The sequence below is a fragment of the Lagenorhynchus albirostris genome, chromosome X, assembly GCF_949774975.1.
Source record: "Lagenorhynchus albirostris chromosome X, mLagAlb1.1, whole genome shotgun sequence".
Taxonomy (NCBI): domain Eukaryota; kingdom Metazoa; phylum Chordata; class Mammalia; order Artiodactyla; family Delphinidae; genus Lagenorhynchus; species Lagenorhynchus albirostris.
This window is the reverse complement of record NC_083116.1, coordinates 42,336,548-42,361,652: the sequence shown is the minus strand read 5'-3', so window position 1 is coordinate 42,361,652 and position 25,105 is coordinate 42,336,548. Positions and strand designations below refer to the sequence as shown.

The window sequence follows — 25,105 nt, the reverse complement described above, 5'->3', positions numbered from 1 at the left end:
CCTAGCGTGAACCCAAAGGGGATGTGGGTTACTATCAGGAGGATAGATCTGGAGAAGAGGCATGAGCAAGTCTTGCATTTGGGCTCCAGGTGCTTTGGGCAGGATATTCTAGGGTCCTAGGTATCTAGAATGTGGTTTAGAAGGATAGAAGTGAAGTTTCCAAGTAATCACATCTTCTTGCCCCATCGACACTTCACTACCTGGGGAAGAGGGCGTCTAGAGGACCAAACCAATTACTTCTTGGCAAATACCACCACCAAGACTCTGGAGTCAGACATTACTTTTTGTCATTTTGAATCCTTTTCCCCAAACGAAATCCTAATATAATTATAATAATAGTTTGTACTTTTAAAGCACTTACCATATGCCAGGCACTATTCTCAGGACTGTACACATACTGCCTCACTTAACTAAAGTAATTCTGTCTTTGTCTTTTCCGACTATAAAAAGATAAAAATTTGTTAAAAAGAAAACCACAGGCCCCAAACCACATCTCTTGTGCTAAAGCCTATGATACCAAACCTAGATTTAATACCTGACCTAATTGCAGTTTCAACCTCTCCCAGAAATGTAATCTTAAATCAACCAGTCTGGAATTTTCTGGTCAAGCAACAGTAAGGTAATCTGTGGCATAGGCTCCTCCATCTCCCAGAGAAAGAAGAAGCAATCTGCATGATAAAACCCTTGCTGCTCCCTTCTTCTCCCCTCGCCCCCCAAAAAGTTGTCCTGGCCTAAAAATAATCCTTTCTTTTATTTTGCTAATAGCTCCCTTTCCCCACTCTCCTGACTATAAAAACCTTCCATTTTGTACAACCCGTGGGAGCGCCCTTCTAGCTGCTAGATGGGTTGCTGCCCTGTTCATGAATTGCTGTATAAAGCCAATTAGCTCTTCACATTTACTCAGCTGAATTGTGTTTTTTTCAGTTACTTTTCAAAAAATATAGAAAAGTATTAAGAATAAAGTAAAAAACTACACTAAAAATCTTACTCCTGTCCCAGGCTTCCCCCACCATCCTTTTTTTTTTTAAACAACCTGCTGCCAAACCAACCCTGCTCCACAACAGCCAAGGACTAGATTGCAGATGAAATGGAGGCTGGGGGAGGGGCGATGGATGTAGGTTGGAGTTCTTAATCCTGGGAGCAGAAGGCAGGAAAAGACAATTCTTGAAAAAAGTAGAAAAGTTTAGTAGCTCCAGAAAAAGATGCAGCCCCTCCCTAGAAATCAGAGAAAGGCAAATAACATTTTCCCCCTCTGGGATGGAAAGGGCCAAATGTATAAGGGGGTAGGGGGCAGAGGGCCGGCCCACTTCTGCCGCGCTTTTGGTGGGAGTGGAAATTGGGGACCCGAGCTCACTGGTGACGTAGATATCACGTGACCAGGAGTCGACGTGTGCAGAAGTCCTGCTAGTCTGGTCCTTGTTCCCGTCTGGGTACCAGCTTGCTTCAGCAGCGCAGCCGGTGGGGCCCGAGGCTAGGAGAAGGAGAAGGAGTCAGCTTGCCGGAATTTTGCAGGTTGGTGGCAAAATAGGTGCTGTCTGGGAATTTCTAGGGTGGGGTGGCCTAGAGCAGAGACTTGAGGGAGCCCTGGTCAATTCCATCTCTCCACCTCCCACCTCCAGGTCTGCAGGAAATGGTGACCCTTGGGAGAGGGACTAGGGGTCCCGGGAGAAGGACAGGGAGACCTGTGAGAGTTTGAAAATAATCATCCTCTGCCACCTCAGACCGCTATCCCAACACCTACCCACCCCCCAACCGCCCCCCTCAGTCTTAAAGATAGTTTGGAAATAATCTGCTTTTCCTACTCCCTGTCTGATGGAAAATTCGACTTAACTTGCACTGTGGAGAGGGGGACAAATGCGGGAATAAGAAGGTAGGAAAGTTTCCATAACCGAGAACCTTAATGAGAAAAGTGCGTGGTGCTGGTCGGCCCACTGAGCGCTCGCCCCACCCCCACCCCACCCCTCCCCCTCCCGTTTCCCGTTTGTCCGCAGGTCTGCAGGTCTGTTGTTCATAGCAGTACGCAGGGCTAGAAAAGGCGAGGAAGAAACTGACCGAATCAGTACGGGTAGGTGAAGGAAATATAAAGACCCCTGGGGTGGAGGTGGGCAAAGGAGGGACTGAGGTTGTCGGCCCCTGTTCTTCCCCGCACCCCCCTTCTCCCAGCCTACTCTGTTCTAGGAGGGTCTTGCGTTATGCCTTGTGAAGGGAGAAATGGTTGAGGAGAGCCTTGGAAAAGGCTGGAGGGAGGGACGAGGGAGGTGAGGAGGTGGAAAGTGGGGGTAGGAGCAGCAGGCTTGGGGAAACCCAGATGGCAGACTGAGTCTCCCAAGTGGAAAATATTTGGTGATAGCTCTGAATCACAAAAAGCAGATACGGAGACCTGTGTCCAGAGCACTGGTCCGTTCACCAAACTTTTGACTTAATGTCGCCTTCTTGTTTCCTAGAAGTAGTTGTTTTCAAAGAAGAATAAGCAGAAAAAAGAAAGGAAGAGGGAACAGGAGGAAGAGAGACAGATACAAGATGACACCCTGTCAAAAGATTGAAGGAAAACCAGAAAATGAGAGTGAACCAAAACTTGAGGAAGAGCCAAAGCCTGAGGAAAAGCCAGAGGAGGAGGAAGAGCCAGAAGAGGAGGAAAAAACAGAAGGAACTTTTAGAGAAAGGCTGATTCAGTCTCTCCAGGAATTTAAAGAAGATATACACAACAGGCATTTAAGCAAGGAAGATATGTTTAGAGAAGTGAATGAATTAGACGAGATAAGGAGAGTAAGAAACAAACTTATAGTGATGCGTTGGAAGGTTAATCGAAACCATCCTTACCCCTATTTAATGTAGTTTACCTTGATTTTTATTTTTTCTGATGTTAACATTACTTTCTTTTGATTTGCGTTTTCCCAATACACCTTTGTCCATCTTTCTACTTTTAACTTGTTGCTATTAGTGGTTTTAGATGCATCTCATTGTTTATTTTACTTCAAAGCAATCTACAAGTCTTTGCCTTTTAATAAGAGAACTTTACTCATTTGTACAAAAAGAGGTTCCTGGCAGGATATAAAATGAAAAAAGAAGTTACTAAGTAATCTGTGAATATCATATTTTTAAAAAGGAAGAGTACATTTATATATCACATATATGCACAGAAGAACATGTGAAGGATGAAAGACAAAAAGTACAGTCAGTGGTAGAATTATGAGTGATTTTTTTATTCAGCTTATTTGTATTTTTCCTTATTTCTAGAATGTACACACACTATTGTTAAAAATAATAAAAGCTTTATGTAAAAAAAGGAGTAAACAACAGTACTGAGTATATTTCTAAAGGCATTGGGACACAATATTTAATGGCAGAGTTTTAGAAGCAAATGTAAACTCCAAATTACCACCAGACCACTTAGCTAGGAGAATAAATTTTACATCGTTTCTCATCTGCAAAATAGAGATAATAAAGAACTTTCAGGGATCTTATGAGGACCAAACAAGGTAGTGACTGTGAACTGTATTTGACAAGCTTTTGTTCCCATCTGCTCATGCAGGATCCCAACTCCTAAGAGATTTATTTCAGGTATTTTGGAGGGAGAAAGTAGTTCTCACCTGTGCTTAAGAACAAATCCAGACAACTGTTAGGTGGGCACTACGTTTGTGTTTCTCTCCTGCTGTGCCTGCCTAACCTTCCATCCTCCTCCCCTTGATACTACCATGTGTATTGGGTATTTCTGCCCCTTCATTCAGGTTCTGTACTTCTCAGGCCCCTAACACTGCTGATGTGTTAGAAATCTCAAATAGTGAAGCCCAACATATTTCTTTGGAACCCCCAATGGACTGACTCTCCCGTCTGACCTCTACAGAAGTGGGGGAAACACCCATCTCTTAAATTTAGATAGACATTTATGCAGGGCCATTTGGGCTGTGATATCTTATTGATACCTTGGCAACTTTGGGATTTTAATCACAGACCCCCTCTTCCCCATAAGATTCGGACACAATGGGTCTCTTTGGGGGTGGGACCAGAAGATAAGACTGAGTAACAGACATTATGCTTTAGTCAGAGTTGCTTATGAGCCTAAAGATTGGTTTTATCTTCCTGACTCTTATTTCCTTAGGGTGAGCAATCTCTCCCAAAAGACTGGTGGCAGGCCCTCCTCACCAGCTCAAAAGATACCCTTAGACCTGTGTAAATTTTTAAAGGGAGTTCAAGTAAGATTTCGGGATATTCCCATGCTTACTTGGAAATGTATGAAGTGCTGTGTAAGACTTACTGTGTATGTATATCTGCATCCAAATCTTCATAACTATATATGTATCTATATATGTATATGTGGCTCACAGTTGTGCCAGTTGTATATTATTTTTCCTCTGTGATGCTCTTTTTGGGGCAATTAATCTCTCCAGACTATTCTTCAAGGTTGCAACAGTCTGATGGATGCTGGTTGGTCTGGATTCTGGCTGAAGTGAGATGAGGGTCCAAAGACTTACTGTGCCACTTTTATAGGATGGTATGAATCCAACCCCCTGGCACTCTGAGGGGTGGAGCTGGGGCAGGATGTGGAAGGGCTCCCCCAAGGCACACCCCTCTCCAGGGTTGTCTGACTTTGGTTTCTGTGTTCCAGCCTGCAGCAGGTACCAGACTCTTCTAGGCTGAAGGCCAGGCTGTCCTGGACATACATACCTGGAGGACAAGGACTGTCCCCATTGCAGGTCAGAGCACTGGACTTCCTTTACCCCTTTTTTCCTTCACAAGGGGGCTTGATGGGAACTTTTAAAGGAAAGAATATAACTTTTAAAGAAAAGATTTCAAAAGTCACTAACTAAAAACATTAGTTGTGATAGTTTTTGTCCCAGCCATGACTACTCTAGATGCAATCAGATAACTTGGGATTAAAGTAGAAGGGCCTGGTGGTAGGTGGAGGTGATTTCAGGTAATACACAAATATTTTAAGTTGTAATATTCATGTATTGATATTTATTTGAATGTGTATTAATGAATACTCTCTTTAAGGCAAATGATAGTTTAGATTTAGGGTGGTGTTATAAAGTTTCCTTTTCAAAAAAGTACTCAAATTTCCTTTTCAAAAATATTCAAATTAAATGAGTCTGTTTGAAGACAAACATGAAGTAGAACACAACGTTAACAGCAAAGGTGGTATATAGATATGGCAAAAATCATCCTAGTGGGAAACATTGCCCTAGCATAATTGATTTAGGGAATAACATCTGGAAACACCTGTCAAGAAGTGTGCAGTCTGAGATTTTACCCTACTTACAAATTAACAAGTTAACATTAACCTGCTACTGTTTAACCTGCTTTTGCTATGACAGAAGACACTAGAATCCTGATCAGAGACTAAGGACAATATTACTCATGGTAAAAGCAGTAGCAACGGCTTCATATTGGTTTATATCAGTTCCCCATTATCCTCAAGTCCCTTGGATGCCTACACATGCAGTGCACTGTGTTTTAGGAAAGATACCTGAGTTTGGAGAATTCATTGCTTTCATAGTAAGCAAAAGCAAGCCTGCTCTGTGTCCAGGGAAAGACGTTACCCCATCCCTCAAAGTTGCTTGCTGCAAACACAACTCTGCGAAATGGACTGCCTGCATAAAGAGTGGTCAGGGCCTTACATTCTTGGTGTACCCAATAAGAACATGCAGGGATGCTCAGGACCCAAGGTGGATTGCCTCTCCCAGTAACACTTTTCTCTGTGCAGTAAATCTTAATGTGAATGGTAAGCCTTTCCTAATATCACAAATTTTGATTTATAATTCCAAGTTAAAGCAGATAATGCATTGTACTGTAGACTGTAAACAGGGAATTTGTAACTCTTTCTAGTTTTTGCTTAAATACATAGGATTTTGAATGAATCCTAATTAACTCAATGAAAAGAACAACAAAGAAACTAAAAGTAAATAATCTATGAGGAACTTTAAAGACATAGCTACCATGACACACAAAATTAAAGAAGTAGAGGAGCAAAACCAATGGATTTATCAAGGTGCTAATGGCAGGAGTAATCTTATGTGAAATTTTTCACTGAAAAACTGACAGGATTGTGTGTGTTTGTAAGGCAACCTCAGATCCCATATACATGTAATCGCCACTGCCTCTATAAAAGGAAAAGCCAAGAGCTAAGAGGAAAGCTGGTCTGTTCCCTCTACAGGGAAAGTTTCGAGAGAGGGGGAACCTTTGACACATAATGGTATCCAAAAGCAATATTTGATATTTTGACACCAACGTTTTGCAAGAGCCTTAGCAAAAACAGCTGCATAATTTAGTTGGGTATGGAGCATATTTTCATGTACTATTGGCCATTTATACATCTTACTTTGAGAAATGTCTATTCAAATATTTTACCTAAACACCCCCCTTAATATTTTCAATATAGTGTGGGTAAAGAATCTATTTAAAAGAATGAGATAGGGGCTTCCCTGGTGGCGCAGTGGTTGAGAGTCTGCCTGCCTATGCAGGGGACACGGGTTCGTGCCCCGGTCCAGGAAGATCCCACATGCCGCGGAGCGGCTGGGCCCGTGAGCCATGGCCACTGAGCCTGCGTGTCTGGAGCCTGTGCTCTGCAACGGGAGAGGCCACAACAGTGAGAGGCCCGCGTACCGCAAAAAAAAAAAAGAATGAGGTAGATCCATACGTACCACATGTTCACCATGCATTATTAAAAGAAAAATGAAGGACAGGAGGTACAGTATAATATATACACACACATAGATACACATATCCACAAATACCAAGATAAAGCCCATTAGCTCACTGAAGGGAGGGATTATGTCTTTTAAAGTGACATTTTGATATCTCACCAGGCCTCCTGCTATCTGATTGTTTAAGAAATGATTATTTTTTAAAAAAATTTCTCCTAATAGATAATTCTATTATCCTTGCATTGTAACTGTCAAAATAGTTTCTTGGAGTTATACAAAGTCCTTCTCCCCTTGCATGAATTCTGAGTCCTTTTCCAGGTGTTATATCATTAACCTACTATTTAATAGAAAAGGAAGTGAGGCTTAGAGAGATTACATGTCTCAAGCCAAGGTCACCCAGCTGTTAAATGGAATGCCTGCCTATGGTCAAAGCCCTCATTCCTAATCTCTGCTCTGCAACAGTTGGTATTTAATAAATACTAACAACAACAGCAACACTGTGCTAAATGGATTCCCATCATTTCCTTAAAGCTCCATGTACTTTCAAGTCCTGGTCTTTGTTCCCATAGTTTTTCCTGCCTGAAACTTTCTCTCAACCACTCCTCATGCACTTAGCCGGGATAACTCCTACTCATTTATCCCAGAATACATGTTACTTCTTTTTTTTTTAAACAGCTTTATTGAGATATAATTCACATACCATACAATTCACCCACCTAAAGTGTACAATTCAGTGGTTTTAATATATTCACAGTTATGTGCAGCTATCACCACAGTCAATTTTAGAACATTTTCAAGTCATAAAGAAACACCATACCTTACCTATGACCCCACCCCCTACACCTCTATCCCCCCAGCCCTAAGTAAACATTAATCTACTTTCTGTCTCTATAGATTTCCTTATCCCTGGACATTTCATCAGAATGTACTCATAAAATGTGGTCTTTTGTTACTGGCTTTTTTCACTTAGCTTATGTTTTCAAGGTTCGCCCATTGTGTACCAAGTATTCATTTCTTTTTATGGCAGAACAACATTCTATTGTAAGGATATGCCACATTTGTTTATTCATTAGTCCATTGGTGGATATTTGGGCTGTTTTCATCTTTTTCTTGTTATGGGTAATGCTGCTATGAACATTTGTGTACAAGTTTTGTAAGGACATATGTTCTTATTTCTCTTGGGTAGATATCTAGGAATTGAATTGCTGGGTCATACAGTAACTCTATGCTTAATTGTTTCAGGAACTGCCATACTGTTTTCTAAACTGACTGGCCATTATACCTTTCCATCAGCAGTGTGTAAGGGTTCCAATTTTCCCATGTCCTTGACAACACTTTTTATTTTCTGACTTTTTGACTGTAGCCATTTTAGCAGAGGTGAAGGGGTATCTTACTGTGGTTTTGATTTGCAATTCTCTGATTGTTAATGATATTGAGCATCTCTTCATGTGCTTATTGGCCACTTGTATATCTTACTTGGAGAAATGTCTATTCAAATCCTTTGCCCATTTTTTAATTGGGATATTTGCCTTTTTATTATTGAGTTGTAAGTGTTTTTATATACTCTGGATACAAGTCCCTTATCAGATACATGATTTGTACATATTTTCTCCCATTCTGTGGGTTATCTTTTCACTTTCTTGATGGTATACTTTGATGCCCTAAAAATTTTAGTTTTGATGAAATTCTATGTTTTTTTCTTTTTCTGCTCATTACTTTGGTGTCATATCTAAGAATCCTTTGCCATATCCAAGTTCATGAAGATTTATCCCTATGGGTTTTTTCCCTGAGTTTTATCATTTTAGCTCTTACATTTAGCTCTCTGATCTATTTCTAGTTAATTTTTTTGTATATGGTGTGAGGTAAGGGTCTCATTTCGTTAGTTTGCAAGTGGCTATCTAGTTGGTCCAGAACTGTTTGTGAAAGGACTATTTTATTTTTCCCAGTGAATGGTCTTGGCACCCTCATCAAAAATCAGCTGACACATGGTTTTACTTCTGGACTCTCAATTCAGTCCTATTGACCTATATGTCTATCATGTGCCAGTATCACACTGTCTTGATTACCATTGCTTTGAAGCAATTTTGAAATCAGGAAACATGAGTCCTCCTACTTTATTATTTTCCAAGATTGTTTTGGCTATTAGGGTCCCTTGCAATGCATATGAATTTTAGAATCAGCTTGTCAATTTGTACAAAGAAATCAGCTGGGGTTATGAAAGGGATTGTATTGAATCTGTAGATCAATTTAGGAAGCATTGCCATTTTAACAATATTAAATTTTTCAATTCATGAACATGGGATCTTTTTTTCCATTTAATTGCATCTTCTTTAATTTCTTTCAATAATGGTTTGCAGTTTTCAGCGTATCAATTTTGTACTTCCCTTATTAAATTTATTTCTAAATATTTTGTTCTTTTTGATACTATTATAAGTAGGATTGTTTTCTTAATTTTCTTATTCAGATTGTTCATTGGAAGTGTATAGAAATATAGTTGATTTTTGTTTATTGATCTTGTATCCTGCAACCTTGCTGAAGTTGTCAGTTTTGTTAGTTTATCAGTGGATTCCATAAGACTTTCTATATATAAAATTATGTCATCTGTAAATAGAGATAGTTCTACTTTTTATTTTTCAATCTAGATGCCTTTTATTTCTTTTCCTTGCCTAACTGTCCTGGCTAGAACCTCCAGTGTAACGTTGAATAGAAATTGTGAGAGCACACATCTTTGTTTTGTTTCTGATACTAGGGGCAAGGCATTCAGTGTTTTAACATTAAGTATAATGTCAGCTGAGGGTTTTTTTGTAATACCTTTTTTTATGTTGAGGGAATTCCTGGCTTGGGGATGTTAAACCAAACTTGCATTCTGGGATGAATCCCATTTGGTCATGATGTATAATTGTTTTTATATGTTTCTAGACTTGTTTTCCTAGTATTTTCTTGGGGGATTTTTTGCATCCATATGCATAAGAGATACTGGTCTGTAGATTTTTCTTGTCATATCTTAGGTTTTCATACCAGGATAATACTGGTCGAATAAGAGGAGAAGTGTTCTTAAAATAAGAGGAGAAGTGTTCTTTCCTTTTATATATTTTTTGAAGAATTCTTTTTTAAATGTTTGATAGAATTCAGCAGTGAAGCCACGTGGCCTAGAATTTTCTTTATGGGTAGTTTTTAAAAATTTATTACTAATTAAATCTCTTCACTTGTTATAGGTCTATTCAAATTGTTTATTTCTTATTGAGATAGTTTTGGTAGTTTGTATTTTTGTAGGAATTTGTCCGTTTTGTCTGTTATATAATATAATGGCATGTAATATTTCATATTATTCATTTATTATCTTTTTTCATATCTATAAGTTCAGTAATATTGACCCCTCTTTCATTTCTGATTCTAGTAACTTGACACACACATCTCTCTCTCTCTCTCTCTCTCTCTCTCATCAATCTAGCTGGAGATTTGTCAATATTGTTGATCTTTTCAAAGAACCAGTTTGGTTTCACTAATTTTCTCTATTCTCTTTCTATACTCCATTACTCTAATTTCTGCTCTCATTTATGCTTAGTTTGCTCTTCTTTCCCAGCATCTTAAGGTGGAAAGTTAAGATCTTGATTTGAGATCTTTCTTCTTTTTAATATAGGCATTTACAGCTATATATACAGCTATATATTTCCCTCTAAGCATAAGCTTAGCTCCATCCCATTGTTTTGAGTACATTGTGTTTCTACATACCAAAGTTCCATCCCCATAAGTTCTGGTATGCTGTACGTTATGTTTCATTAATCTCAGAGTATTTTCTGATATCCATTTTGATTTGTTCTTTGATGCATTGGCTGTTTAGGAGTGTTTTGCTTCATTTCCAGATATTTGTGACTTTCCTAATTTTTTTATGTTGTTTATACAAAATTTTATTGCACTGTGGTCAGAGAACATATCTTGTATTACTTATAACCCATTAAATTTATTAAGGCTTGTTTTATGGCCTTCATGGTCTACCATGAAGAATGTTCCATGTGCACTTGAGAAGAATGTGCATTCTGCTGTTGTTGGGTGGCATATTCTATATGTCTGTTAGGTCTAGTTGGTGTGTGGTGTTCTCATGTCTTCTACTTCCTGGTTGATCTTCTGCCCATTTGGTCTATTTATTATTAAAAGTGGTGAAGGGTAAGCTGGGACAAAGTGAGAGAGTGGCATGGACATATATATACACTACCAAATGTAAAATAGATAGCTAGTGGGAAGCAGCCACATAGCAGAGGGAGATCAGCTTGGTGGTTTGTGACCACCTAGAGGGGTGAGATAGGGAGGGTGGGAGGGAGGGAGATGCAAGAGGGAAGAGATATGGGAACATATGTATATGTATAACTGATTCACTTTGTTATAAAGCAGAAACTAACACACTTTGTTATAAAGCAGAAACTAATACACCATTGTAAAGCAATTATATTCCAATAAAGATGTTTTAAAAAAAGCGGGGTATTAAAGTCTCCAACTATTATTGTTGAATTATCTATTTCTCCCTTCATTTTTGTCAGTTTTTTCTTCATATATTTTGGTGCTCTGTTGTTAGGTGCATATATATTTATAATTGTTATATACTCCTTATGGATTAACTCTTTTATCATTAAATTCCCTCTTGCTTTGGTCTGGCATGGAAAGAACTTAGATGTTATCACTCCATTCTAACAATAAGTAAAAAGCTGAACAAACTGAAAATCAACAACTCTTCTTAGATCCATTAGAGAATTGAAGTCACAGAGCAAATCACTGCCCACAAAAAAGGAGAGACAGACAGTCAGATACAGAGAATCACAATTTGTTGGAGTAAAACCTATGAACAGAAACATCCCCAGGAATCAGTACTGATGTAGGAAAACCTAAACTATAATTTATGAATTGCTGGAAGTTCAGTGTGGACAAGTCTGAGATTTAAAACTCCAGAGAGTCCCAGTCTTTTTTTTTTACATACAGCAGGTTCTTACTAGTTATCTATTTTATACATATTAGTGTATATATGTCAATCCCAATCTCCCAATTCATCCCACCACCCCCGACTTTCCCCCCTTGGTGTCCATACATTTGTTCTCTACATCTGTGTCTCTATTTCTGCCTTGCAAACCGGTTCATCTGTACCATTTGTCTAGATTCCACATATATGCGTTAATATACAATATTTGTTTTTCTCTTTCTGACTTACTTCATTCTGTATGACAGTCTCTAGGTCCATCCATGTCTCTACAAATGAGCCAATTTCATTCCTTTTTATGGCTGAGTAGTATTCCATTGTATATATGTACCACATCTTCTTTATCCATTCGTCTGTCGATGGGCATTTAGGTTGCTTCCATGACCTGGCTATTGTAAATAGTGCTGCAATGAACATTGGGGTGCATGTGTCTTTTTGAATTATGTTTTTCTCTGGGTATATGCCCAGTAGTGGGATTGCTGAGTCATATGGTAATTCTATTTTTAGTTTTTTAAGGAACCTCCATACTGTTCTCCATAGTGGCTGTATCAATTTACATTCCCACCAACAGTGCAAGAGGGTTCCCTTTTCTCCACACCCTCTCCAACATTTGTTGTTTGTAGATTTTCTGATGATGCCCATTCTAACTGGTGTGAGGTGATACCTCATTGTAGTTTTGATTTGCATTTCTCTAATAGTTAGTGATGTTGAGCAGCTTTGCATGTGCCTCTTGGCCATCTGTATGTCTTCTTGGAGAAATGTCTATTTAGGTCTTTTGCCCATTTTTTGATTCGGTTGGGTTTTTTTTGTTTGTTTTTTTTTGCGGTACACAGACCTCTCACTGTTGTGGCCTCTCCCGTTGCAGAGCACAGGCTCCGGACATGCAGGCTCAGCGGCCATGGCTCACGGGCCCAGCCACTCTGCGGCATGTGGGATCCTCCCGGACCGGGGCACGAACCCATGTCCCCTGCATCGGCAGGCAGACTCTCAACCACTGCGCCACCAGGGAAGCCCTGTTTGTTTTTTTTTTAATATTGAGCTGCATGAGCTGTTTATATATTTTGGAGATTAATCCTTTGTCCATTGATTCATTTGCAAATATTTTTTCCCATTCTGAGGGTTGTCTTTTCATCTTGTTTATAGTTTCCTTTGCTGTGCAAAAGCTTTTAAGTTTCATTAGGTCCCATTTGTTTATTTTTGTTTTTATTTCTATTACTCTAGGAGGTGGGTCAAAAAAGATCTTGCTGTGATTCATATCAAAGAGTGTTCTTCCTATGTTTTCCTCTAAGAGTTTTATAGTGTCCAGTCTTACATTTAGGTCTTTAATCAATTTTGAGTTTATTTCTGTGTATGGTGTTAGGGAGTGTTCTAATTTCATTCTTTTACATGTAGCTGTCCAGTTTTCCCAGCACCACTTATTGAAGAGACTGTCTTTTCTCCATTGTATATCCTTGCCTCCTTTGTCATAGATTAGTTGACCATAGGTGTGTCGGTTTATCTCTGGGCTTTCTATCCTGTTCCATGAGGCCCAGTCTTAAGGAGTCCTCCCACACTTTTATGAGTTTTACTTCTCAGAGCCCTATGAGGTTCTCACGGTGAATATTAGAGAAAATTTCCTTGTGCTTCTGGCGGGGGGAAAGGAAAAGTAGCCATTTTTTTAATGCACCCAGAGCATTCTACTCTTCTTAAGTAAGGCCTTCCCTCAAGAGAAACTCTTTTACCAGAACCTAACCTATGAGCCTAACTGACCTGAAGGAAGGACAATATCCAATCCCAACCCCTCTCTAGTCATCCTGTCCCAACTAAGTGAGAGTGAGGTGAGGGACTGAGAAGCACTTGTAAAGGTCATAGCCCTAACCATGCTCAGCTGTTAGGCTCCTATAATTACCAGTTGACTAATCTGTTATTTTTCATAATGCCCTTGGGCAGGAATTGCTCTGAAGCCTAATTCAATCAAATTTGGGCTCACTTGCAGGAATAGTTCCAAAGGTCAGTGTTTAATATTTGTTCCAAACAGGGAAAGAGAACTCCCCACAGCCATCTTCTTAGCTGGCTTTTTAAAACAATCTAGCCAGCTTTCAGTTAACTGTTATCTTCACCAAACCCAAGAATCACTTCCCAATTGCCTCCACCACAACCACTACTGTTTTTAGAGCACCTTTGTCTTGAACAGTCTCCATGCTCTGTTGCAAATAAAGTAAGTCCCATTGGGGAAATTTTAGAACCTATATTACTTATGGCTTTCTTCTCTCCCCAGGCAAAATCTCTGAGCCAGGGCTCTGGATCTGGGAGTGGGGACAATGGCACTCTTATCTTTGAATGACACTTCTGCTTTAGGAGCTGGTGTCTCAATGTGGGTAGAAAGGAAACAGTAGCCTGATGTCCTCTCACCTTGCTTCTCATAGTGTGGAACCATGCCTTTTAAGCCAAACCAAGAATGATCAGGGCTTCAGTATTCTCAGTGGTGCCACACCCACAGGACAGCCTCCATTCTATCAGTGGGGGCTGGTTGGAAGGAAAGAGCCCCCACCTCTCAACTGCACTCACCTGGAGCTTAACCTCACAATCTCAGTAGTTGGGGCAGGATAAGAAATGCTGATATCCTTCTCTTCCCAGGAAGAAATCCCCATGGCTGCAAGCTGCAGGAAGAGGATGTCCTGTGTTCTTGACTGACAGGAGTGCAGTTTATGCCTCCTTGACCTGGGAGTGAGAGGGAGGGAGAGGTCTAGGTTCAGATACCACAGACTCATATTTCTTATGAAGTTTTTTATAGATTTTCTTGAATAGATGTTTTTCCACTTAATATATGCCCTTAAAACCATTTCTAGAGCCTTTAAATTATTTTGTTTGGTTTTTTAATGAGTTTCACAGGAAAGCAGTTCCACAGAGCTCCTCACACTGTCACAGCAGAAATTGATCTCCTAGACATTGCTTCCTCCTGGAAGACTTTACTGGCAACTGGTTTAAGTCCTCTTACTCAGTGCTCCAATCTCCCCTTCAGTACTTACCACACTCTCCTGGTTTCCTCCCACTAAACCATGAGCTCCGTAGGAATACGAAGGCTGTATCTGTCTTACTGTCTTTTATATCTCCAGGGTCTTGCCTGGGACATAGTAGATGCTCAATAAATTGATTGAATGAAAAGTATATTTCTTATATTTTTATTAAGTGGAAAGAACTATGTCAGGGGAATCAGAACTCCTAAATATGGTACTGAGATTGAGATGTGTAATGGGCAGGCAGTGCATAGCACAGAAAAGGTCTCAAACAATAGATGGATAAAAGAAAGAGTGAGTTATAGATTTGGGACTTATTAATTAATGAAACTGAGTAAGAACATGGACTTAGGAACTAGACTGTATGGGTCTGAATTCCTGCCCTACCACCTCCTATCTGTTGCATAGCTTTGCTGTCCTGCAATTCTCTTATTTGTAAAATAAGATAGGGGATAACATTAGCACCTACCTCATAGGATTTGGGGGAGGATAAAGTGCAATCATGAATATACATATACAACAATGCTCTACATAATCAGCATTTATATAAGTGCTGTTTTATTTCATTTTCATCACTATGTATGTTTAAGGAAACTAGGATAATTCTGCACATACTATTTCATAACCTGAATTTAAAAGAAAAATAATTAAAGATTTTTCCCTTCTATTTACAAAAAGGATACACTGTCCTTTGAGATAATTTAGAAGATAGAGGTAATCACCACCTGATGTCCAGCATTAGAAATGCATTTTTAATCTCAGAGATGAGGACAACTAAATGGGAGGGGATGCGGGAGGAGTGGGAGTGGGGAGTCACCAAGTCACCAGGCATAGGTCTCTAAGTGTAAAATATGGCACAAGATACTGTCATGGTACAAATGCCTAAGTCTTAGATTTGTGGTGGGAAATATAGCCCTTGACTCAGGAGCTGGGGCAGGGGTGTAAAAAGAGAGGAGGATGGGAGGAAGGGGAGAAGTGTGTGTGTGTGTGTTGTCTCTGTGTGTGTGTGTGTGTGTGTGTGTGTGTGTGTGTGTGTGTGAGAGAGAGAGAGAGAGAGAGAGAGAGAGAGAGAGGGTGTTAGTTTACTCTTTAGTTAGAGATAGATAAACTCATCTGTACTAAAAACACATAAAATTATCAGTTTCACTAGTCTTTAAGTATAATTTTTTGCTTATTCTCATATCTACCTAAGTTATTGTAGAATATTTAGAAAATGTGGAAAATCATAAATTGGATTTATGATTTTAGCCTATCAACCATCACCACAAGAGCCAAAAGCAATTATAAACAAAATGTTAGTGTATTTCCTTTGATTTTATATAAAATATGTATAGACCTACAAGGCAAATAGATAGATAGATAGATAGGTAGGTAGGTAGGTAGTATTATCTAAGAAAGCATAGGTGGTTCTATTTCTAGTTCTGCCACTATCTTATTTGGTAACCTAGCCAAGCCTCTTAATTGTTCTATCTTGGTTTCCCAACTTGTAAAATAGGCTCTTGGACTAAAATAATTCTAAGGTCGTTCCAGTTTCGACAATACATGATCTGTGAAAGCTTGGGACTGCAAGTGAGATCATAAGTCCTACCCTGTAAATCCAAAATTAGGCAAAAGCACAGAAAACATGACTATAAAATCCAGTTTTCTATAACCCTCCTAATCCATTCTTTTGGGCTCACAGTTTATTTTGATCTCCTATTTCCAATCCTTTCTGATAACTATGCACATCAGTACCCAATCAGTACACAGGTGGATAATTGTGGACAAATATATAAATATGCTAAATATTTTTCTAGTAAAAATTAATTTCTTAGAAATCCTTAAGGTAGGAAAAGTATGAGTGGAACTAAGCTGTGGGAATTCCATTTTAGGTCTTATTCAAAAATTATTTTGTACTTAACGATTGTAATCAAGCAAGTGTCAATAACATATTGACTGCCTTGTCTTGCTGGAGGGTAAGAAAAGGATTGTAAGAAGCACACACCAGTAATGTGTGTGATGGTTTTACAACATGACTATAAATTATTTGGCACTCCTCCCATCAAGAGTTGAAGTCTATAGTCCCTCCCCTTCAATCTTGGAAGAGGACTTATGATTCTTTCAACCAATGGAGTACAGTAGTACTGATCTATGTGACTTCCAAGGCTAGGTCATAAAAGAGCATACAGCTTCCACCTTGTTTGCAGGGAACATTTGCTTTTAACATCCTGAGATAGCCATGCTGGACTGGCTGCTTGTGGGAGCTCTGGTTGATACTCCTACATAAGCCTGTCCTGCAGCCATTTCAGTCTCAGCTGTTTCAGGACCCAGCTGTTTGAGTCATCTACAGCCTTTCAAGTTACCCTCAGCCAAGCCATCCTAGCTGAGGCCTCAGACATCCTAGAGCAGAGTAGCCTCCACTGTGTACTTTCTGAACCTCTGATTCACAGAGTCTGTGCGCATAAATATCAGTTATAGTTTACACCAGTGAATTTTGGGATGGTTTGCTACTTACCAATAGATAACTGGAAGAGTCTTGTGTCATGCTGCAGGCAATAGCTATAGGTACACAATAGTATGAAGCCAATGTTTTATCAAGTCTGCCAAATAGTTAAGTGTGAGAAAAGGTGAGAAAATGAATGCAGAATTTTAAATTAGCAGCTCATTTGTGGGGAGGGGGCAATTTCACATAAACTTTTATATTTCTGATATCTCTTGAGGGAAAAAAAGGAATATTTGGCAACATAGGGCCTGAATTGTCTCATGACAATAATTGGCAGAGGCTATCTCATTTTGATAGAGCACATGCTCCCTAGTTAACCAGATTCCTGCTCAGCTGGCTTCACTCAATATATGTCACCTGTGGCCGTATGAATTGCAACCCCTGAACTAATAGGGCCTATTGGGTACTAGGACCTTGCTAGGTGTTAAAACTGTATCAGTAATGGAACTTACATGGGACTAGCAGCAGTAAGGCAAGGTAAACATTTATGCTAAGTTTCCTGATACTCTTCTAAGTTCATCCCAAAATCCAGGGGAAAGTAAGAATGAGGCTAGCCTAGGCCTGTAGCTAGAAGGGTCAAAGGAGTTTTCTTGGCCCATACGTAGTGTAGCTCAGTTAACAGTTAGAGACTATACAGGACAGAACTTCTTTTTCACCAGAGTCCTAAACCACAGGAAAGAGTGGCCATGGGTCTCTGGTGTCTCAAGACAGCATCTGCAGTCTCTAAAATAAAATAACAACCCTCAGCTGTCTAATAGATAGTGAGGTCCTGAATATTTGTTGATTTCATACTCAGACGTCTTAGCCTTATAGCTTTGTTATTATTTAAGACTAGATCTCTTGAATGAAATACATTATCTTTCAAATGTTTCAAACTCTTACAGTAACACCCTTAAAACTTTATCAGGTCTGTTCTCAATTCTTCAAAGGTCTTGGCATCAAAGTTATAATAGCCATAGCTTATAGGGAAGCTAGAGTAGGCATAATTTCCTAGATTTTTAATACTTAGTTTCAATTTGTTAATAGGTGTTTAAATGTAGTAAAAAAAAAAAGAGAAGTACAGTAAGACTGCAGCAATGAAGCATCAGGACGACACATAGAGAACCATTCTAGGCAGGAACAGAGATATCCACACTCACAGAGCCCACCATGCGCCAGACTATCTTCTCCCAAGCCTAGCACTCACCCAGGAGAGTATAATGAGAGGAAAATAGGACATTTCCAGCCAAATACATGTGAGCTACAATATATGTCATGGCAACATGCAAAAAGATCTCAGCAAAAATGAGCTTCCTCTGTTGGAATATTAACCTGATATCAATTTGATTGAGGGATAACTAGTTGAGGTAAAATTACAAAACAGTCTTATTTTTCCAATAACTGCCTCAGTAGTGCTCTATCATCCCCACCCACCACTTTCTACTGGATAATGGGCTTCTTTAACTGTATCTCAGTCCTTCCCCAACTTTTCAGTCACTTTTGCTTATTAAAATAGGTTCAGTTAAACTGTTAAAGATTTGGCTCTATGTCTTTTTTTAAATTTATTTTTTATTGTAGTTGAATTACAATGTTATGTTAATTACTGCTGTACAGCAAAGTGACTCAGTTATACATATATATACATTCTTTTTCATATTCTTTTCCATTATGATTTATCACAGGATATTGAATATAGTTCCTTGTGCTCTACAGCAGGAACTTGTTTTTTGGGTTTTTTTTACTTTTTAGTTTCTAATTTCTTTTTTTTTAACATCTTTATTGGAGTATAATTGCTTTACAATGGTGTGTTAGTTTCTGCTTTATAACAAAGTGAATCTGTTATACATATACATATGTCCCCATATCTCTTTCCTCTTGCGTCTCCCTCCCTCCCACCCTCCCTATCCCACCCCTCTAGGTGGTCACAAACCACCTAGCTGATCTCCCTGTGCTATGCGGCTACTTCCCACTAGCTATCTATTTTACGTTTGGTAGTGTATATATGTCCATGCCACTCTCTCGCTTTGTCACAGCTTACCCTTCCCCCTCCCCATATCCTCAAGTCCATTCTCTAGTAGGTCTGTGTCTTTATTCTTGTCTTACCCCTAGGTTCCTCATGACATTTTTTTCCTTAGATTCCATATATATGTGTTAGCATACTGTATTTGTTTTTTCTCTTTTTGACTTACTTCACTCTGTATGACAGACTCTAGGTCCATCGACCTCAAGGACCTTGTTGTTTAACCTTTCTATATATAGAAGTTTTCTTCTTGGTTCTATGTATTTTAAAACACCAGTATCACTTTTGGTTCAGAGTCCTCCTCATCCCTCTATGAGATTTATCTTTCTATCTAGAGTCTATCTATCTATCTATCTATCTATCTATCTATCTATCTATCTATCTAAGTCTATCTACCTAGAGTCTATCATTTAGATAGACTCTAGATAGATAGATAGATAGATAGGTTTATTGATTATAAGGTTTATAGACTGATTGATTACAAGTTCACATGATTATGTAGACTGGGAAGTCCCATTGTATGCTGTCTACAAGCTGGAGAGCCAGCAAAGCCAATGGTGTACTTCAAAGACCTGAGAGCTGGAGAGCTGACATGCAGGTGCCAGTCTGAATCAGAAGTCCTGAGAACCAGGAACACCAAGGGCAGGAGATCAAAGTCCCAGCTCAAGCAATCAGGCAGAGAATGAATTCAACCTTCTTCTGCCTTTCTGTTCTATTCAGGCCCTCAATGGTATTAGATGATGCCCACTTACATTGGGGAGGGCCATCTGGTTTACTTGGTTCACCAATTTAAATGCTAAATTCTTCCAGAAACACCTTCACAGACACACCCAGAAATATTATTTAACCACATATGTGGGCATCCAATGGCCTAGTGGACACATAAAATTAACAGTCACACCCTCCTTCCCTGTGTTTACTCAGATGACTTGAGAATTTGAAGACGGATAAAAAGACAACTCTTTATGTGAATACCTAGGGTAAGATTGCTATCCCCACGTGATTAATTGTCACTGAAGTTCAAGTCTGATTTCTAGAGAACCTGCTGATAAGGACTCACATCCAAGCAGTTCCCTTCCAAGTGTCTCCTTGGAAGACTGGGCCATATCTTGCATGTGACTCTTATAACCCTCACATGGCATTCCTATGATTCATAGGTCTCTTTGCCCTACTCTGTATCAGTTACTGGTAAATCTGTATCTCAATAACTCCCCGCTCCCCAACTCTGGAACCTGTAGGCATGGTAGGATTTATTTTTCATGCTTCTCCAGAATTGGGAACTTTGGTAGGAGGTCAATCTTAGCCCTTTCTCTACCTGGCCACATCACCACATCATCTCTCCAAAATGTTCTTTCCAGTCTCCTATAGCATCTGGTTAGCTCAAAATCCCAATGGTAATGCAGATATCCAGCAAATGAATAAGTGAACCTTAACGTTTTGTAGATATCCCTAAACTTTATGTTCAGTTCTTTTGGGATCCCACTCCCTTGGCTTTGGGGAAGGAAACCAATCAAGTGCCACCATCCACTATAATTACAGGAGATAAGGAGAGGAAATAGGTTCTTTTCACGAATACTGCATTTCCCCAAATGTGAACCCAGTCTCCTCCTTCCCAGTATTACACTACTCTTCTGTTATTTTAGGGTAAAAGCCATCAAACCAGTTCACCCTCTCTCTGTCCTTCAGGGCACATGAGTCCCAAACTAAGACTCTTGTGTCCTTGTAACTCAGCTTTAGAAATTTAAAAAATTTTGTTCTCAATAGGTTGTTATCTTCAACTCCTCAGAAAACACCAAGGACAAGAAAAGATCTCAATCAATACCTCACAGCATTTTAGTGAAGATAACATCATTTTCAGAACAATTTTCACCTATCTTTAAAACAGCACTTCATTACAACTAATCTCCTATGTAGCATAACATCTAATCTGGAAAAATATACAGATGCATGTTTTCCATCCAAGAAAATTTGGTGGTTTCAAGCAAAAGACTTATCCAAGATGGGTCAAAAAGATAATAGCAAAACATTTAGCCACTGCGAGAACTAAAAATCCACTTCTTAAACTTTGTATTCAATGGTTATGTCATAGTGGTTTGTCTACTTTCAGCAGATTCTTTCTAGGTAATTCCTAATTTTCATGAAAGCTTTTCCATATTGCTCTAAATACAGTCCTCTGAATGAAAAGCAACCTATTAGCCTTACTAGTGGATGTATTAGTCAACAAATATTTACCAATCACCTACTTGGTGCAAGGAATTCTATAAGTCACTGGCTTTGCAAAGTAGAAGACAGCAGATGTGTTTTGGGCTCTCACAGATTTTAAAGACAAGTGGATCTAGCTAAGGACAGAACTATGCTTTGCCTACTCTTCAAATCTTGTTAGAAACCATCTAATAATAGTAAAAAAATGTAATAAATCAACTTTCATTGATGGTTCTTTAGGGTCTGTGGTACATACTTGAAATATGTGATTTATTTCTTCTAACAATCCCTGTTTCGCAGAGGAAGCACAGAGACCTTGATAAGTAATTGACCCAAAGTCATACATCAAGTAAGTAGCAGAAACAGGATTTAAAGCCAGACATGTCTGATACTACAGCTCATGCCTCTAATCAGCATCCTTCCAGTGGATATCATTAATAGAGCTACCTATACGAAGACTTGCTAACAGTGAGACAGAATCCAGGAATCACTAGCATTCCTTTAAAAGACAATTATTTTGTAATTTGAGCTTTTGGAGCTATATGTCAATATTTCTATATATCGCATATATATAATTTTATATATTTCAAACTACATATGCAGTAGGCATATACTCTTTCTTTATTCAATCTCCCAGCTAGTTTAGCAGGGTAGGAGATTACATAGTAGTTTGGAGCCAAAACTAGAGGCAGTAAGAATTTGCCTGGCCTGTCTTGACTCAGTACATATAACTCTTTCGGTTCCTTTAACACAACCAACACTTTTTAATATTTTTTTACAATAATGCCACTTTCCTGAAGACATCTCTGTTTTCTAACCGTGATTAAAAAAAGTTTTCAGTTATTTCAAGTTGAAAAAAGGAACAGTTACACTCGAGTTTCAAGTTTAATTGCTTCTCATACTCCATGCTTCATTTCTAATATTTTTTGGAAACATTCACATTAAAAAGCAAATGTCTTTGGAACTTTTACCTATTTTATACTTAACTTCTGAGATCATTCTAAGGAGATATGTGTAGGAGTGGTTTGGAAGGTTTGGAAAGGAAAGCAGAAAATAAAAAGGCTCATTTTCTCCAAAGACTGTGGTATCAAAAATATCACATTACATTTACATAAAATGGCCAAGGTCTGACAACTGGACTTGTATCTGAAGATTTACTTTACAGATCATTTTGAAAATACCAACTGTATTCAGGAAGATGCTTGTATTTTTTCAAAATAAAATAAAATGTTTCAAAAGTGTTGTTGAGGCTTCCCTGGTGGCGCAGTGAATGAGAGTCCGCCTGCCGATGCAGGGTACACAGGTTCATGCCCCAGTCTGGGAAGATCCCACATGCCGTGGAGCGGCTGGGCCCGTGAGCCATGGCCGCTGAGCCTGCGCGTCCGGAGCCTGTGCTCCGCAACGGGAGAGGCCACGACAGTGAGAGGCCCGCGTACCGCAAAAAAATATATATATATTGTTGTTGATGTGTGGAGCCCAGAGAAAATATTTTCTGGGTGGTATAGGTGAATGTAATCAAACAATGAGGCTTTTTCATCCTGCAAGATTCTTTCAAAATTCTTTCAAGATTTCTTTCAAAAATGAAACCTCATAATTTTAAATTTTTTGATGGCGCGCTGATTTTCTTAAAAAGGAAATAAAGAGAAATTATTAGTAAGGATATATGTTATACAGCCCACTTCTCCCCGCCTCTCTGACAAGCCCCTTGCTCCCTCCTCACCCCAGCCCTCAATCTAAATTTCCTAGAAGGGTATGAATTCAGGGGACATGGTGGGCAATGGTGGCTGTGCACATGCAGCCTGTGTGTGGCAAGGGAGTGGGGGCGGGGACCCCGCGGTTAGCGAGAAGACAGAGCAGAAAAAGCCAGCGCCAAAGCCTGGGGTGGGAGTGGGAGAGGTGGAGGGTGTTGCAGGCCCTCCCTGGTAACCAGAGAAGGGCAAACTCCAACCGCAGGGAGGTGATGCCACTTGTGGGCTCTCATATTGGAGAGGAGCAAGATGAGTGACAGAGCGGTGCGCGCTGTGGCCCTGCGCACGAACAGGCGGAGGGGGCTGTCTGTGTGTGTGCACTAGGCTGGAGGGGGGCGCTCCTGCTGCACTGGCCACAGGACTTGGGGGAGAGCTCGGCGGTGACGCGCAGCTCTCACGTGACCGCGAGCTGCAGAGCGACGCAGCCTTTGGTGCAGTCGTCACTCGTGTCTGGGTACCAGCTCCCCGCTGCCCTGCGCACGGCGGGCTGGCATCGGGCCCGGGGGAAGCTGAGCAGGTAAGGGCCCCGGGGCCCGCGCGCTGACGCCAGGGCTGCAGCGGCCCGCCAACCCCAGAGGCCGGCGCAGGGGTTCAGCGCGGCGGGTCCCGGCGAGCTATCTCTACGCCTCGGCTTTCTTGGGAGCAGAAATGGGGGCCCCCTTGGGTGGGGGTGCAGGGACGGCTGGGTTCCAGGGAGGGCAGCAGAGCAACTAAGAGCGATGGGAAATCATTCCTGAGTTCCTGCAGGGCAATGGTGAACCCGGGAGCGGGGCGGGGATGGGAGCGGCTGAGGGTGGGGGCGGAGGACGCGGGGAGGGAGGGGTTGGCGGGGGCGTGGGGCCGGGAAGGGGCCGAGCGCCCGGCTGCAGCAGACCCCTACTCCCACCTCGCCCCTTTGCAGGTCTGCGGGACTAGGCGTCGCGGCGGCGCACTCGTGGCGAGAATCAGGAGGAGCAGGAGACAGCGAGGATAGGCCCAGGTCGGTGCGGGGGGTGCTGGTGCAAAGCCAGTCTGAGACACCTTCCTAACTCCCCCAGGCCCTATCCCCCGTCCTCCATTTTGGTGCCTGCTGCGCTCTGGGAAAGAATCCTGGGAAAAGAAAAATGGTGGGCTTTGGGTTTGGGGGAGGGAGAGAAAAGGAGAGAGCTGGGGAAGGGGCTCAAATTGGAGGCTCCCTAGAAGGCTCACGAGGCTCCTGAGGTGGGAAAAAATAAATTTTAAAAGTCTTTGATATCAGGGCTTTGAATCCTGCTGGTTAGTGCACCAAGCATTCAGTCTCTCTCCTTGCCTTTGTCTTACTTGTTGTTCAAAGAAAAATAACCAGGGAAAAAAAATCTCATCATGGCAAATATCCACCAGGAAAACGAAGAAATGGAGCAGCCTGTGCAGAATGGAGAGGAAGACCGCCCTTTGGGAGGGGGCGAAGGCCACCAGCCAGCAGGAAATAATAGACGGGGACAGGCTCGCCGACTTGCCCCTAATTTCCGATGGGCCATACCCAATAGGCAGGTCAACGATGGGATGGGTGGAGATGGAGATGATATGGAAATGTTCATGGAGGAGATGAGAGAAATCAGGAGAAAACTTAGGGAGCTGCAATTGAGGAATTGTCTGCGTATCCTTATGGGGGAGCTCTCTAATCACCATGACCATCATGATGAATTTTGCCTTATGCCTTGACTCCTGCCATTTTCCATGAGATTAATACTGTGATTCCCACTGTTGTTCTCCTTTTCCTTGCGTTTTCCTGATACGCCTTTACTGATCCGTTTGCTGTGAACCTTATGTAATTTCCATGTGTCAGGTGGGTTCTTGTGTTACCAGCTTCTAATTGGAGATTGTCTTGTCACGCAATCTAAGTTTCTGTCAACAGTAGAGTTTCACCCATTTGCATGGAAAAATGTAAAGTTAATAAAGCAATTAAAATCAATCTATACATTTATTATTGTCTCATTGAAAAAAATATATGAACCCTCCAAAAATCTGAAATCAAATATCGCAGGATGTTAATTGGAGCACATTTCTCTATGGTTGGATAATATGTGACTTTTTTCCCTTTAATTATCTG

At 40.5% G+C, this 25,105-nt stretch overlaps 3 protein-coding genes across 7 annotated transcripts in view; 2 read left to right on the top strand and 1 right to left on the bottom strand.

Annotated features, from left to right (window-relative positions):
* The window catches only part of LOC132512911 (nuclear RNA export factor 3-like), a 482,492-nt gene that overhangs the window by 160,762 nt on the left and 296,625 nt on the right, over positions 1–25,105 (bottom strand). The window lies entirely within an intron of this gene.
* On the top strand, positions 1,389–3,267 carry TCEAL9 (transcription elongation factor A like 9). 4 transcript variants are annotated; one of them, XM_060138020.1, is made up of 3 exons: positions 1,389–1,512; positions 1,992–2,065; positions 2,448–3,267. In XM_060138020.1, exon 3 carries the CDS (start codon positions 2,521–2,523, stop codon positions 2,833–2,835), a length of 315 nt encoding a protein of 104 aa, XP_059994003.1. In that variant the 5' UTR covers positions 1,389–1,512; positions 1,992–2,065; positions 2,448–2,520; the 3' UTR covers positions 2,836–3,267. The 4 variants fall into 4 exon arrangements, with proteins under 4 accessions (XP_059994003.1, XP_059994002.1, XP_059994004.1 ...); XM_060138019.1 differs by having other exon boundaries at positions 2,445–3,267; XM_060138021.1 differs by lacking the exon at positions 1,992–2,065 and having other exon boundaries at positions 1,425–1,512; positions 2,445–3,267.
* Positions 23,494–24,967, top strand: BEX3 (brain expressed X-linked 3). 2 transcript variants are annotated; one of them, XM_060137681.1, is made up of 3 exons: positions 23,494–23,554; positions 23,939–24,016; positions 24,350–24,967. In XM_060137681.1, exon 3 carries the CDS (start codon positions 24,379–24,381, stop codon positions 24,715–24,717), a length of 339 nt encoding a protein of 112 aa, XP_059993664.1. In that variant the 5' UTR covers positions 23,494–23,554; positions 23,939–24,016; positions 24,350–24,378; the 3' UTR covers positions 24,718–24,967. The 2 variants fall into 2 exon arrangements, with proteins under 2 accessions (XP_059993664.1, XP_059993665.1); XM_060137682.1 differs by having other exon boundaries at positions 23,495–23,554; positions 24,397–24,967.